The 16,688-nt window shown below is 41.3% G+C and overlaps 1 protein-coding gene across 2 annotated transcripts in view; it reads right to left on the bottom strand.

The window, feature by feature from the left end:
* Positions 1-9,550, bottom strand: part of hgfac (HGF activator) — a 43,546-nt gene extending 33,996 nt beyond the window's left edge. The window contains exons 1-3 of one of the 2 annotated variants that reach the window (XM_077202053.1): positions 9,175-9,550; positions 8,960-9,023; positions 8,720-8,813 (exon numbers count right to left, since the gene is read on the bottom strand). In XM_077202053.1, coding sequence (XP_077058168.1) covers positions 8,720-8,813; positions 8,960-9,023; positions 9,175-9,309 — 293 coding nt within the window. In that variant the 5' untranslated portion in view covers positions 9,310-9,550. The remainder of the gene's footprint in view (positions 1-8,719; positions 8,814-8,959; positions 9,024-9,174) is intronic. The other variant, XM_077202055.1, reaches the window with a different exon arrangement.
* Between the last annotated feature and the right edge of the window lie 7,138 nt (positions 9,551-16,688).

Genomic DNA, 16,688 nt, shown 5'->3' with positions numbered 1-16,688 from the left:
GGCACTCTGTGTCAATGCCTAGGAGGGAGCAATACACTCACTTAGGAGGAGCTCACCACCAGGGTGGGCACGTCCATCTTGGGAAAACTTTCTCACCAAGTTGAAGGCAACCACATGTAGTGGGCCAACCCCTGCTTGGAAACAGCCTCCCCTTCTGCTGGTCTCCGTAACAGACAAGAGTTGGTCTGAAGTCCAGGCTTTGCAATCTGAGCACGTATAACCGCATTGGAGCGGACGGACAGAGAAAAGCCAGGGCTGGGTCTGGGGCAGCGCTTGCAGGCTCACCACCTGGTCGCGTAGGAGAGGTAGGAACCTTGGGCACATATCCAGACCAGGGTCTCAAATTTCTTGAGAGTTAGCCGGCCTGAATTCCAGGCACGATTAGAAAAAAACAACTGGCGGAGTCTCTACTCTACCTGGGCCAGAGGCTGTCGTTAGGCTCATCATCGGCACGATTGAGCAGGACAGAAGTAATAATTGGAATGAAAAGACCTCTGAAGCTTCTGACTCCAAGGAGGAGGTGGCGGGCGAGTTGCAGCATGCGAGGGGAGCGTAGCTCAACGGTCGCCATGTTGTCTCAAAGCGAGGTGAACTGCAAGTAACTCGAGGCAATGGATGCAAATGCAGTCGGAGGGCCGTCCAGACCTCCGTTACTGCATGCCCTTTGTACGTGGCCCCTCAGCCGGTATCGATGGACACTCGTTCTAGGAGCTGTTGGCCTGGAGAAACAAAAGGTCTGTTAACGGGCTGAGGGTTTGGCGGCAGGCCAGGGTGTTTTCACACGGAGCGTGCCGCTCTGCCACGGCCACCTCGGGACTAGGCCATGAAGTCAGTGCTGAAGCGGTCATCATATGGAGGAAGCCATGCGGCTGCGGCTGCCATATGCTCCAGGAGCCTCTGAAAAGATTTCAGTGGGACCCTACAGCACTGACCAGACATACACTATTTTAGAGATACTTTGGACCAAGTCCATCTCCAAACTAGAAAAGAGATCCTCAGCCAGTGGGCAAGTTTACTCTTTTCCAGTTGACCTGAAGACCCAACTGGCTATGGAGCACTCGAAGGGTAGGACATTGTATTGATACTTCGCACGCAAGAACACAGGATAGCCTGTGGTGCGGATGGAAGAAATCTGAACTGCAGACGAATCTTGGGGACGGTGCATTTGGGAATGCATCTCTGTGTTTAATAATTTGAACGGAGGCTTATGAAAAAGGGTCTGTCTTAATTGACACAGGTCCAAGATGGTCATAACCCACCACATTTCTAGGGTACAATGAAGTACGGTTTATAGAAGTCGGTCTTCAAATCGCCTGGAGGGAGCGGCTACATTGTGTCCTTCGCCAGTAGGACTGCGATGTGTGCACACAAGACAGGAGCACTGCTCAACACCTAGGTGTGATAAATATCACTAATTATTAGGAGCATATGTGACCCGTCACAGAAACCAGGGACACAAGTCGGCAGCACAACTTTCGAGCAAAATGTGAAAGAAGAGTTTTTTTTCAAAATTGGTGATTTTCAATTTTTTGGAGAATCTGTTAATTGAAATCACGAAGAAGCCTCTCCATGTTTGAGATAGCAGTATTGGTATATTTAAAAGCTTACATTTTGAGGTTGAAATCGGCTTGTTTTCGGAGATTCTAGCATGCAGTAGGGGCGTGGCGTGTCATTGTCTGTGTATATTTCCATACTGAATAACCCGGCGCTTTTGCCCCCGCCCTCCAAGTGAACCGCATGGCTACTGATTATGCTGTGCTCTGGCCGGCTCTATCTGATATCAAAATTCAATGAAGATGGATGCCGCAAAGATTGTCGCAGACGAGCTGAACCCTCTGGCAGTTACACCGAAAATGTTTTCGCCGCACTTCGTGGGCTCGGGAAACTGAACCGGAGGTGCTTGAATACGGCGGCTCGGCTCGCTGACAGCGGTGGCTGGCTGTTTCATATGTGACGTCCCGATTGCTTTGAATGGGGAACGTTTTGTGAACAGGGAACAGAGTTAATGGACTGGCAACAATCTCCATAGAACATGAACTGGCACAGAGAATCGAAATAGAGGATGCAGTTAAGACCTTTGCTGCGATGAAGGCCTGCCGTGCGTGTTTCTGAAATGTAAGGTAAGCTTCATTTGCTCTTTAGTCGTTATTTAAGATGCTGAACCTGCTGATTATATAATGTGCTTGCGGACATTTCATTTGTGTGTGTATAAGCACATAAGAAAGTGGTGTAAAGAGATTTGCAACAGTAATTTGAGGAGGTGAAATGTGATTATTTGGAAAATTCCAGAAATGACTGCTTAAAGAAAAATGCCAGCAGGCAATTGCCTCCTGCATAAACTTTAATATTGTTGACATTTTGGGCACACGAGCGTTGCGCACTATTTGCGTTATATGTAGGCCTATGGCTTATTGGTCTTTGTGTGTTGTTGCTGGTTTTGCGTTATATGTATATAGCATATTGGTCTTTGTGTGTTGTTGCTGGTTTTGCGTTATATGCAGGCTATATGGCATATTGGTCTTTGTGTGTTGTTGCTGGTTTTGCGTTATATGCAGGCTATATGGCATATTGGTATTTGTGTGTTGTTGCTGGTACGTTGCAAATAGAGGGGCAGCACAATTGTTTTTCGCCTAGTGCGGCAGAAGTGCACTCATTCGAAGTGCAAAAAAAGCTGTAAAGCACATGGAGGAGCTTTACAGGGGGTATGGCTTATCTAAATGAGATGTAAATGAGCCCTATTGTCACCCCCAGCAGCAGAGAGAGGTGAGAACTGCACAATCTTTAGAGGTCGCTTTCTCATCTTTGAGCTTTTTTAAGTGCCTACTTTAAAATGGCCACAACTTCTCCAAATATTATCAGATTTCCACATGTTACACATCGTTGGAAAGCTTGGAGATTACACTTTCAGAATCTATGAATAACTCAAAATTCCCCAGAACCGACTTGTGTCCCTAGTTTCCGTGACCGGTCACATATCTGCTCAATACCTGGGTATGATGAATATTACTGAGCTTGGGAAGCACAGACGTACCTGAGGTGGGGCAGCGAGGTGGAGGACAGGGACCCAGCTCCAGAGAACAGAGGGCGGCCCAAAGCGGTGTCTGAGTGTGCAGAGCTTTGGATACAGCTCAGACAACGTTGGTCTCCCAGAGGGAGGCAGCACGGCCGAGTCGTCATCTCCAGAGCCCAGCTCCCCTTCCGATGCTGTGATGGACATCCTGTCCTCTGTAGGGGCCCCGAATGAAACGGCTGGCCGGTTCACCACAGAAGGACCAGCACGCTCATCTGGGAACTCCACCGGCTGCAGTGTGAAAGAGGAGTGAAGGATCTAGGGGGTTTTCCTGGGCGGATTACCCGTCACTGTAATCCTCTGGTCACCCAGCCCAGACGGTACTCCAGGCTTCTTCTGGGAAGGTAGCCCAGAAGAAACACCAGAGCGGGGCCTGGGGATGGCGACTCCACCCTTGCGAACGAAGGTGAGTCTCGACCTCAACACCGAAACGGTCATATTCCCGCAAAGGGAACACATCCACAAGAGCTGCCTCGGCGTGCTTTAAGCCCAAACCGGTGATACAACTCTCTCGTGACCGTTAGAGGGGACAGAGCCCTACCGCACCCAGAAACGCAGTGTATCATTTATCAGTGATAAATGGCGAGCTGCGTAACGATTCTTCAAAATTCTCCTTTTGAAATTAATTGAAAAAACAAAAGAAAAAAACTTTAAAATAAGGTCTAATTTGTTAAAATTGTTAATGCATTAACTGCCCATTGACTCCAGTGCTAGAGTTCCTACAGGATCGTTTTTCTGCTGGTCTATCCTCATCCACACTGCTAGGTCTGCGTGGTGGGCATAGCTGCCTTCCACACACCTTTAGGCAATAGGTCTTTGGTAAGACACCATTTGATAACCCATTTCCTTCATGGGACTTTGAGGTTGAGGCCTGCGGTCCATGTAAGAATTCCAGCCTGGGATTTGATTTCCGTGGTTCTGGAAGGGTTGTCCCTGGCACCCTGGCACCCTTCCAGCCCTTGGACTCAATTTCAGAGAAATTCCTAACTTTAAATGATGGCTTTTCTGTTAGTGATTACGTCCCTTAAGAGGGTAGGACACTTGCTGCTTTAGTTCACCCCAGCTTCCAAGCAGACCATTAGCAAATGGATTGTGGAGACTATTGTGGCAAGTGGCGGTGCTGAGCAGCTCGGGTAGCAAAGGAGTGGTGACCGCAGATGACTGCCCAAGGCGGTGGTGCTGGAGCGATTAAACAGCAGGTGGGACGGAGAACTTGCTGCCGTGCTCCTGGGTCTGAGAGGGAGCGGAGTTACCACTCCTTTTCGCTGTGGGCCAATGTCTGCTGCCGTCCACCACGATGGGGGTGGAGCAGGGAAGCCACCAGGGAAGGTGGAGCAGGGGGGCCATCGCTGTTCGCCAGGAGGCGGAGGAGCGTCGAGCCGCCCCGTCCCCCCCCAACGTATGTCCAGTACCATTGCATGGCACGCAAGTGCGGGTCTCTTAGGCATAAAAAAAAAAGTTTGGTTCCGGTTGGTTGTCAGTTGTCAGGGGTCATGGGTCGGTAGGGAATTTTTTTTTTCTCCAGTGGCAGCAAGGGATGGGTAGGAAATTATATATTTTTTTTATTTTACTTTACAGTAGCGATGGATACTCTATTATTTTCATAACACAGCTTACCTGTTCTACATGTACTCTACCACACACACAAACACACGCTGATTTTAAATGTGTGTACTTTTTTCTACTCCTAAAAACCAGACATCTTAAGCAATGTTTCATCTAATTCCTTTAATAGTATTAACCTCAATACAAACCTTCTCAGAAAAGTTTTTTTAAGCTTCTTTTTTTAAAGCTCCTATTTTTTTTTGCTGCTGCTGCATGGTTAAAAAAAATACTATAGGCTATAGCTTATATTTATTAACTCACGGGGCGCATCGACACCATAGACTGTGGTCGACACGCGCAACCACACACGTTAAGACATTTTTTTTCCGAACAAGCAAAATGAAGCGAGCGAAAATAAGTAGGCCTACTGTGTGGGACCGTTTCAACAGAAAGGGTGACGAAGTTACCTGTAAAATATGCTGCGCGTTATTAAAATACAGCAGTAGTAAAAGTACAATGCAGTATTTGCGAAGCAAACATCCACGAGCATCGAGTGATGAAGGGCAACAAACTTTGCACTCCATGAAAGCAAATGAAAGGCGCTTCTCGAAACTGGCCACTCTAGCGAGACGTTATCTCTGTATTCCCGAATCCCGGGATATCTGTGCCATCGGAGAGGGTGTGGTTTCAGCCGCGGGTCTGGGGGTCGCACACCAGACGAGAAGCGTGCCTTTAAAATTCGAACACATTATTCTCTATGAGTGTACACACACCGGCCGCGCCATTCGGCGTCTGTCCGCGGCGCCCAGCTATGGCTCAGGAACTTGTTTAAAACCCTGCGGCGCCACAGAGCGCCATTTACATAGTTTTATATTAAATTTACATTTACAGAAATCAGCTGCTTGAATGAAAATTGCTGATCTTATCGGATTTTCAGATGAGATTCTCACTTAATTCAGTTAACGGACGCTCTGAGGTAAAGTTTTCAGACTGCAGACTTGGCAACGATTGTATTTAATTGTACAGTACAATCATTACATAGTACAGACATTATCTTAATTCCATAATGTCCTTAAACATAACAATATTGCTGGCCATAAACTGAGAAAGTGCGCGTCCGGTGTGCGATACCTCGAGTTGTCCTAGACGCGACGCGGCGTGGCGCTGCGTTTCTCGTCCGGTGTGCGACTGTCAACAGGCTGTGCTCCAGACCCCACATCATGTTGACATTTTGCTTTTTTTAAATAAAAATTAGACAAGGTGTGGATTGAGGTAGGCCTGCTATTTTTATTTAACAAAAAATAGCCGTTTTTTTGAAAGCTTCGTTCAAACGGATTCAGTGTTTTCTATTTGTCATCTTAATTTGTTTATTATTTCAGAAATTTTCAGTTAAAAAAGTGTCACAGTCAGAAATGCTGCAGGTGCGTGCAAATTTGATCTGAATCCAGGTTCTGTTGTTGATCTGTATGCTGCTGTTTGCACTTTGCACGTTAAAATAAACCCTTTGATTAATTTTTTTTTAACGGGTCACAGATACGCGTCAATTTTTACCTTTATTTAATGCCAATTCAATATATAGTAATATATAGTCTTATCAGTTAACGGTTAATAATCTATCAACGAGCGGCGGTTGTCGGCCTGGAAAATTAACCCAAATGAGCATCCCTAATTTGTGTATTTATTTAATTTGTATTATTTCTTCCCCATGCTCATAAAATAAATTTGGGTCGCACATAAATTGACAGGGTCGGTCGGAAACCGGAACCAAACAATTTTTTTTTTTATCCCTTAGCTGGATGAGGACAGATTTTTTCTCTCTTTTCCAATCTTCCCTCTCTCGTCTCTGTCACCCCTCATGCTTCCATCTCCCTTTCTCTCGTCTGTCCTTACCCCCAGGTGCCGCGGCCGTCATGACTGGTCCCCCCGGAAGAGGGGAGGGAGTAGAGCACAGAGTACCCCCGGCCTGCAAGGGGCGATGAGGGTATGTGGCAAGCAGGACGAGGCCGAGGGCCGTGAGAAAACGGCGCGAGGCTGGTGGCGTGATTAATGATGAGCCACACATGTGCAACGCACCGGTCTCGTATCTGTCACGGAGGAGCTTTGGAAGCATAAAAGGAGGAGCGACGACAGTGAAGGACGAGAGAGCACCAGGCCTGAATTTTACTGTGTTTTCCTTATGTTGTATTATGTGTGTGTGGCAGTCGTCCGTGAGGGGCTGCCGCCTTTACTTTCATTTTGTATTTATTTATTTTATCCTTCCCACAACAACATACCTTTGCTACAGCTATCTATACAGCTTATGATGCGTGTGACTTGCTTTTGGTTGTGAGGACCCAATCTACTATGAGTATGGCAGCTTCAAAAGTTTTACTGTCAGGAGTTTCCCTCCAAGAAGTATGTGATGTTGCAGGAGTGGTCTTCCCTGGACACATTTATAAGATTTTATAGCCTGGACTATACACCAGGGTCTCAAGTGCTCTTGTCCTAAGTTGTGCCTGAAGAGCTTCACACAAGGACAGGCATTTGTCAGTATGGTGCAGTGGGTATTTCGTTCCCCATAGCGTCAACATCAGATGCAGTGTGGAGTTCCCTCGAAAGGAAACATCTCATGGTTCCCTTGGAAGGGATTGAGATGTTGTATCGCTCTGCCATACTTCCTGCATGCCTTTGAACTGCTTGCTTTAGCCAACCAGAAGCTAACGGTGCTTTTTTCCGGGTATCTTTATAGCTTCCATGGTACTCCATCACTAAATGGCAATAAAGGGCAAACAAGCTGCATAACAATTCTTCAAAATTCTCCTTTTGCGTTCCACAGAAAGAAATTATAGCACATTGGTTTGGAAGAATATGAAAGTACATAAACTTCAGTTTTTGGACTTGCTTGAAGCAAATCCACTGTGTCACACAACACTCAGCCACAAGCAAATTTGTATGGAGTTAAACTCACTCAAGAGTTGCTCCATATGGAGATCTGCACACACTTGTTCAGCTGCAATGACATTAATAACCGTGCCGCCTCCTTGATCTTTCATCACGGCCCTGATCTCTCTGCCTGATAAAACTCACTCTTTCCCAATGTTTATAACGGTTTATCACATCATTATGTGTAGTCATCTGCTCCACTCACTGACAGAGGAAACATAAAGAGCACCGGAGATGATCACAAAAGATAATTTTTTGCAAACAGAGAACTGTAGTCACTGGGTTTGTTAAAGCTTACTCAAGATGAAGATGAGTTTGCATTTAGAGATTAAATCAGAATTAGGGCTGGTTTTACATCACAATATATGATGTAAAAATGTCTGAGTGCTGCTCTCTTCAGGTTGAACGGTGGCTACTTCAGTTGAATTTTCCTATTGGATGTTGTGGTACTGCGTGACATAAGCAGGCACCAGCTCACAAACGCCCCCCCCCCCCCCCTACAGAAACCAGCTCACAAAACCCCCCAAAAAATAATCTGAAATTGAATTGGATCATGTAATCCAGTCTTGGTTGTGATTGGTTTTGTCGTTCAAAACTTTCAGTAGGATTGGGATAACTTTGATCCAAACAATCATGATTAATCAGATGGGGTGGATTCCGTGTGGATTTCAGAAATAAAATGCAATTAAATAAAAAAATTGGTTCTCATTTGAAATGGTTAAGGATGTGTGTTTAAACTGTAACCAGCTCATACCAGATCTTTATCCCAAACCTAGATAATAACTTAGCACATAACAGATCCTCAGAAGTTACGTTTTAGACCTTCGATTGATCTCAGTTATGATCTGATTACAGGTTATGCTGATTTGTTGGTCAAATTTGTAGAATGATACTAATCATGGAGCTGAGAGTACAACACTATTATTGGTAACCGAACAGATCAAATTAGCCAAACTCTTTAATAAATAAATGCATTCTATGCATGCAGATTCTTTGTGGGTCTGGTTACAATTTAGGCATCTGGGTATGAGTTGTTGCATTGGGGTTTGAGATTGCTTTGGCATTTAGGCAGCTAAAGTTAAAGTAAGAGTTGAGGTTTGATGGTCAGTGGATTGAGGGTTATTTTTGAATGGTTGAGGGGCACTGAATGTGTACATGGTGTGCATGTGTGTTAGCACTTACCAGGCCTGCTTAGAGTTCTTAGAGATACACTGGTGATAAATCGTCCCACCAAAGCGAAAAGGAAACTTGCACTCTTTGCCATCTGTTGTGAGAACTAAAACACACACACACACACACACACACACACACACACACACACACACACACACACACACACACACACACATCCAACCCCATGAAGCAACAGTAATTAGAAACAGAAACTATGAGGACTGATATCAATTCAAGAGCAGTTCATACCTTTCTGAGTTACAGTATTAGACTGTCCAGACACTAAAATTTCAATACCAGGTGGCTGCTTGCGCTTTAAAAGAGAGAGAGAGAGAGAGAGAGAGAGAGAGAGAGAGAGAGAGAGAGAGAGAGAGAGAGAGAGAGAGAGAGAGAGAGAGAGAGAGTTTTCTCCAATATGTATCCCAAATAACTTGCATTAAGCTAAACTCATATGGGACACTCACCGATCTAGCACACTGCAAACGGGGCAATAAAATAAGACATGACAGCAGCAGAAGAACAAACTCTCGACGAGTCAGAACTGGAGAAAACACAGAAGAATCCAAGAAAGAAATTTGTGAACGAGGTGTTCTCCGCATGGCAGATTTGTGGAAAAATTTCCGCGGGGATGAAATCAATAAACTCAGAGAGTTTCCGTCCCAAACGCAAGTGTCATCTGTAGGATTCCTCCATTATATCCCGAGGCGATGGATGCGTGAAAGCTCACCGCAGGAAAAGCCTCTTCAAGGGAGTTCCCACGAGAAAAGCCTGTGATTACACCTGGCGGAGTGGCCAGACCCAGCCCAGCATGAGCCTGTGATGCAATACCGATCCTCATGCTTTGATTTAGAGGTTGTTGTCAGTGACAACGGAATCCACCCACAAGTGATGTTGCGCTACGAGAGACACGCGGAAAACCTGATGAGAGTTTTGCGCGTCACCGCCACAGTGACGCGGATGAATGCAGTTAATCATTCATAGACCGAAACTACCCTCAGAGTGAAAGGTTGGAATTCCTCCACATTTGTGTGCAAAAAACATTAAATAAGTGCCATTCATGAGAAACAGATCAATATATTACTAGGCTAGTATAGTAGTAAAAATAATAGGGTATTAGGCTAAGAAGAAAATATAGTAGCCTATGAGCTAAATAAGAGCACAATTAGAAGCTTTTCACATCAGAATGAGCTAAAATAGGCAAATTAATAAAATAACCTAATCACGTAATTGATTTTTAAAAACAAATCACATTTGAAATAAAATAACATAGGCCTACACTTAGCCTATTATAGGATAATAGCTGTTCTGCACTTTCTTTTTTAAATTAATAAATTCTCAGCAAAAGGTTTATATTTTCTATTCTCTAGTTTTGAAGCCACAGTGATGCATTTGAGTTCTTCTAAGGTTGATTTTCATTCCCTGTATCCCCAACTGCAGACAACACACTTACTGTCTCAGGAATAGCACAGGCAAATCATTCACAGTTGGGTGAAGATGTGTGGAAATATGTAAGTTTACTCTGCGTTAAGGGAGAGTCAGGGTGTGACAGGGTTTTGAAGTGAAAGTCGAAGGATGAAAAAAAGCTCTAAAAGCTTGGCGTCTGGAATTTGTGCTAGTTACTGCTGTGCTTGCATGGTTTGCTCTCTGCCAAAAAAGACGGGATTTAAAGCAGTGACGTCACTGATAGCTTAGCCCCACCCACTGAAGTTTTTCAACACCTGCCTTTTTGGGTCGAAGGTCACATCACATGAACATAGCAGTTGAAGAGTGTGAGGTGATCTTTTCACAGCAGCAGTTGTGTCAAAGTCAAAATATGAGTTAAATAAATGTATGTAAGATTTCAAGTGTTATATTACTATAATTGTTAATCCAGACATCCCAACCTGCAAGAAGTCGGTTCGGGTATCTCTTTTTGTTGTTGTTGGGGGTGGTTGTTTGTGATTGTTTGGTTTTGTTTGTTGTATTTGGGGGGGGGGGGGGGGGGGGGTGGGTCTTACATGCACTTCATGAGGCACACACGTACATTTGCACACACACAAGGTCTCTCGCTCTCTCCCTCTCTTTCGTGCGCGTGCTACACGGTTTGGTGCTCGCGAGCTCTAGATTCCAGGAGATTTGAACTAATGTGCGGGCATCAGGGAGCCGCTATCGCTATCGCTTTGCGGGAGACTTGGGAGGGAGGTCTGTTAATCAACTGCACTGCGCCATCTGGTGCTGTTGAGATAGAACAGCCTTCAGAAAGGTAAGGTTTGACAGTTAAAGGACAAGTTCGGTATTTTACACTTAAAGCCCTGTTTTAAGATAGTTTCTGATGAAATAGAACGGTTAAGATTGAAATTTGGACGAATGCTGCTGTCCCGAGAATTTTAGGTTTCTGTGTTAGCACCCCCCCCCCCCCCCCCCCCCCCCAGCCCCTGGAACGATATCATTCAAAAAACGCATTAAACTTTAGTTTACAAAGACGTTAAACTCACCCAGTGGTCTGGGGTGTTCACTGATATGCTCACACAAAAATCACTGCAAAAGATGCTTTCCAACAGGTTTTATCGTAGTTTTTGTCCAACTCTATTGACTTGTATTGGATGTTCTGTTCTGTTTGTAAGTAAATTATCTAAACCAGAAACCCCAAAATAGCTAATTATTTAGAGGAGCAGATTGCTGATTGGTCAGTTTACAATTGGGCTTTTGATTGGTCAGTTCTGCAGTGACCTTACACATCGGTCAAATCTTTATATGATGCCTCTGAAAATTCTTTGGTCAGTTGTATAAAATAAAACATAAATTAAATGTTATAACATTTTACATGTTTGAAGTCTTATGAAACTATTTTTTAGTTAGTTGAAAAAAAATGTAAGCTGGGTAGGCCTATATAGGAGAAAACATCTCAATAAATTTAAACTGCTATGCATTGGTCTTCAACGATTAGGAAATATTTAAAATAGTTTTAAATGAGATGCCACACTGGAGATATGCTGACACTTTACATAGGATACTCTAACTCTCATGCATGTGGTTTGGACGCCATCTAAGGCACAAAAGATGCATATACACTCGAGTAGCCTACTGACTTTCACTTTCATGTTCATTCAACGATTTCATTCATATAGCCTACAGTCAGAAAGACATTTAGGCAGACAAACAGTCGGTTGTAGTTTCAGTCCTTTCCTGGGAATTAATGGTACATTTCCCACAGAATAACAAGGAAATAATCTCCCACTGAATTCCCACTATTTTCTGTCCGTTTCCTCCGTATCCAGATGGGGAATTCCGTTTCAGTATGGAATTGGATGCTGGGAAAGTCTCACTGGGATTCCAGGGAATCCCTCTGAAGGTGTTTATAAAGCTCCCGGAATGTTCTGTGATCAGAGTTCAGTGAGCTTTAGGGGAGATTCTCGTATCTGTAAAGAAACGTCTGTAAAGATCTCGATTCAAGGACGCAGCTGTTGATCCAGCCAAGGTGAGGCGACACTCTTTTAAAAATGAAAAGAAAGAACAAAAGAAAAAAATAATCATTGAAAATGTTTCTGTAACACAGATTGATCATAAAATAAGGGGTGAATTCAGGTTGATTGGGACACCTTTTCACTTTTTACATTTTTAAACAAGGGAGACCTAGTTATAACTCTGTGTTAGTTTAACAGCTTAGAAAGGTACAGGGTTGAAATCACTAGGCCTTCATGACCACCATCCTCTTGAGGTCAGGGGGAAAAAAGGAGTTGCGGGGCAAAAACGAATTTTGAGGTAAGACTTATAACATATAACGTAGTTATAAGTTTTACAACTGGTTGTTTATTTGATTTGCGATCATGTTAGTGGATGCTAAATTATTATAAAACATGAATCAGCAGATTTTGTTATTCATCTGGTATGTGTGTGTATTAACGGGGAATATCTAACAAAATATATACAAATTGTGTTCTGGGGTTATCTAGGTTGGTTTAATTGCATATTTCAAATTATAGCTATGGATTTCCAAAACCCTATTTTTTGCTGTAAAATCATGAACACAATAAATCCACACACATACACCCAGAGTGAACAATGTAATCAAACTGTTGATTTTAACTGTTCTCCAGTCAAGAGTTTATTTTTCATAAATGTCTGAAACTGTCAATGAATTGAATAAGCTAAATTGGACTCAAGTTTGGTCACTACCCCAAAAATGCCTCCTTACAAATAAGGTTAAGGAAGTCTCATTTAAATGAATTCATAGAGTTTATCCTACAAAGATATTCTTACAAAAATGTAAAATTGATTTAAAATGTTCTTTTTGCCAAAGCACTCAGTAGGCCTACTTTTGGAATAATGTGGAGATTTTCATTGCTGAGAAATATTTTCTAAAAAACATTTTCTTTATCTTACAAACGTGATTTGGGGTTATTATATCAAGGATCGGTCTTTAAAGGAGGTTGGTTTTATTATAAATTTAATTTTATATCTGTGTAAATTTTACATTCATAAATGCAAGTTTACGAAAGGCAAACCTCTTTTTATGATGCTTGAAAAGGAGATGTAAGGTATGTAGATATGATGTCAAAATCTAAAAATAGTAAAGCAATTAAGGTGATGAATATATGCTCCTCCTTTAACATTTTTACATAACATAAAAAATAAAAAATATAATGAATGGTGCTGACCTGTAAAGCATATTAACTGTATTTAAATTGAATTGTAATATCCTATGGAATTGTTATATGCACAATGTATCTCTATTTGTAAACTGATGCTTATCCCTCTTGTCTTTTTATCTTAATTTTACTTTCTTTTATTAATATTATTATTATGTATTTATTTATTTTTGTTCCTTCTTGTTGAGGCATGTGAATTATCTTTTGTTATATGAGATATGGCACTGTACATGCTACTTGTTGTTGACAATAATGCTTTAAAAAATAAAAAAATAAAATAAAAAACTGTTAATGGGGTGATACCCTTTCAAAAGGTAATCTACACATTTGTGCATATTACCTTAACGGTAGCCTACATATTGGCACCACAAGTGTACATATTAGCACCTAAATGGTACATATTTGGACCGTTTTAAAGGGTACCGTCCCAGTGACAGCAGACTGTAAGTTTAGGGTCATTTATTTTACATGTTGTAACGCAATGAAATATATTCATTACAATTTATTTGGGCCATATGTTGTAGAAGATGTTTTCTAGACTGTTCGCATTATTATATTCAGTATTCCTCTCAAATTAGCAGCAATAAACAGAAGGAGACAATTGACCCAATTTGATGTGACAACATGCCCCACTCTATCACCCCTGTGCTGTAGGCTATAGTGTGAATTGGGTCATATCTGTTTGACCTTTGATTTTTGAGCTACACGAATACATGAACTTTTGCCCGCAATGATAAGAGCATAGACTAGTAAAATACATAAAAATAAAGCAGCGTGTTCATTCGCCACTAGAGAGCTGATTCATGCAGTGAGCAAGTGTGTCATGAGTGTCTGATTGCAACCATGTGTGGATGACAAAACACTCCGCTGGGCTGCGGCAGTGTGACCAGACTCGTTTGAGCTGAATAGCAACAACTTTATTATCCCCACATGAGCTGGACGGCGAAGGTTTTGTTTCCCTTACATGACACACGGCCAGACTCGGCAGTTTTGGTTAATTTCGGTGAGTCAAGCCTCAGCCTGCATAGCGGACAGGGGAAAGCAATGAAGATCTGCCCGTCTGGGTCACTGTAGGTGATTCACACGTGGAGCTCAAAGTACTGTGGAGTGTGTATGATTCAGAGTCATTTGACACACACTTCAGACTTTCATTATGCAGAGAACACAAGAATATCAAAATAACAAGCTGTTGTTTAACTCTAAAGCCATGACTGATACACATTTCTAAGGATCCTATGATCAACTTGATCAATTTTTTTTAAAGTAAAATACCTTTTAGTATAGACTAATTGTAAAAAACGTACAGAGCGTGGTTCACAACTCTTTTTGCTGTGAAATCTTTACTGATTTGTATAAAGTAAACATAAGAATAACTTTTATATTGTAAGTTATATTTGAAGATGAACATTTACATATGTTTCTGTATTTGTTAATCTTTGTTAACGTTAGTTAATAAAAATCCAACTGTTCATTGTTAGTTCATGTTGGTTCACGTGCATTAACTAATGTTAACAAGATTTTAATAAAGTATTAGTAAATGTTGAAATTAAAATTAACAAAGTTTAATTAATACATGCTGTATACGTGCAGTTCATTATTAGATCATAATGTTAACTAACTGACCTTATTGTAAAGTGTTACAAAATCATGTTAAAATGTGAATATCAAATGTGATTCATCAGGCTTATGAGGAATGTTTATATGTTTATCTCTCAATCATAATTGCATTGCATTAGCATATATTTAAAACTACTGAGTTTTTACCATAAAACTAACTAAGCATTGAAATATCGTCTTGCGAAGACATTATTGGAGGTATAGAATGGCAACTGATATTTATACTTTTTAGTATAGTCTGCTATACTGTTACAAATCTCCTTAATTTACATAACAAGCTATAAGAATTTCATCTTACTTTTTGTCCATATAAATATCAGCATCAGTAAACTGTATATTTTGCTCCCTTTGGTCCTCTGAATAAAACTGAGTTTTTTTTCTTTCATATTCTTACTATATATGATCCATTAAAGTGTGTGTGTGTGTGTGTGTGTGTGTGTGTGTGTGTGTGTGTGTGTGTGTGTGTGTGTGTGTGTGTGTGTGTGTGTCTGTGTGTGTGTGTGTGTATGTGTGTGTGTGTGTGTGTGTGTGTGTGTGTGTGTGTGTGTGTGTGTGTGTGTGTGTGGGTGGGTGTGTGTCTGTGTGTGTGTGTGTATGTGTGTGTGCGATTGCACGTGTGTTTGTTTCTGACTTATTTCATATTTCAGGCTTTGCAGGGTAAGTAGGCCTATTATTTTTTTCGATTAATAACATGCCTTTGTGTACCTAAACTGTAATTAAAAACACACACGTACTGCTTGAAGAATTAAGGTGTATAGACTGATACAATAAGTATATCAGTTGGGTTTTTTTTTTCTCTCTCTGCTGTTTTTGTAGGTAATGGAAAGTTAAGAGCGATGGTGCTGCTAGGCGTTTTTGGGTTTGTCGCTTTGCGCATGGATGGAGGTATTTCATGTTTGTAATGTGGGAGGATCCATGTGGGATTTAGGGATGGGGTGTGGCACAGGAAGTGACTCACCTCACAGAGAAATTAGGCCAACAGTCTGACAATTATTATTATCATTAGCCTATAATAAATTCACACACTTAGGATAAGTGGGTCATCCTATGGAAGTCCATGGGTGCCATCAACTGTCTGGTTACCAACATTATTCACTTCATCTTCTTTTGTGCTCAACAGAAAAAATAAATTCATATAGGTTTGGAACAGCTTGAGGGTGAGTAACCTAAGTAATGACAATTTTATTTTTTAGGTGAACTATCCCTTTAAGATTAGTAAACACTTGAATAGTATTTATCATTGATAGTTGATATTAACTAGCCTAATAGTTAACTAATAGTAACAAATAAAACCTTATTGTAAAGTGTTTCTGATTGTCTGATTACAGTAGGTAATCACATTTTTTTTTTTGTTGAACTATCCCTTTAATATGAATTTCATCATTTACTAATGCATCATTAAAATCAAAAGATGTATATGTGAATATTATTGGTAACACTTTACAGCAACACCCCATTAGTTGACTGTAATGCATTATGACTAACAATGAGCAATTGATACATTTGTTACAGTAGCCTATTTATTAATCATTGTAAATGTTGTTATAGTTCATGTTAATTAAGGTCCATTAAATTATATTAGCAGAAACAACTTTTGATTTTAATAATGCATTAGCCTAAATGTTGAAATTAACATGAATAAAGATTAATATTAATAAAATAATTATACATAATTGTTTTTTATTGTTAGTTCATTTTACATAATGTTAACAATATTATTTATGCCTGAGCTA

This window comes from Siphateles boraxobius, unplaced genomic scaffold (assembly GCF_051911475.1).
Source record: "Siphateles boraxobius isolate OS27281-9 unplaced genomic scaffold, OSU_SipBor_1 48, whole genome shotgun sequence".
Taxonomy (NCBI): Eukaryota; Metazoa; Chordata; class Actinopteri; order Cypriniformes; family Leuciscidae; genus Siphateles; species Siphateles boraxobius.
This window is presented reverse-complemented; position numbering and strand designations above follow the sequence as displayed.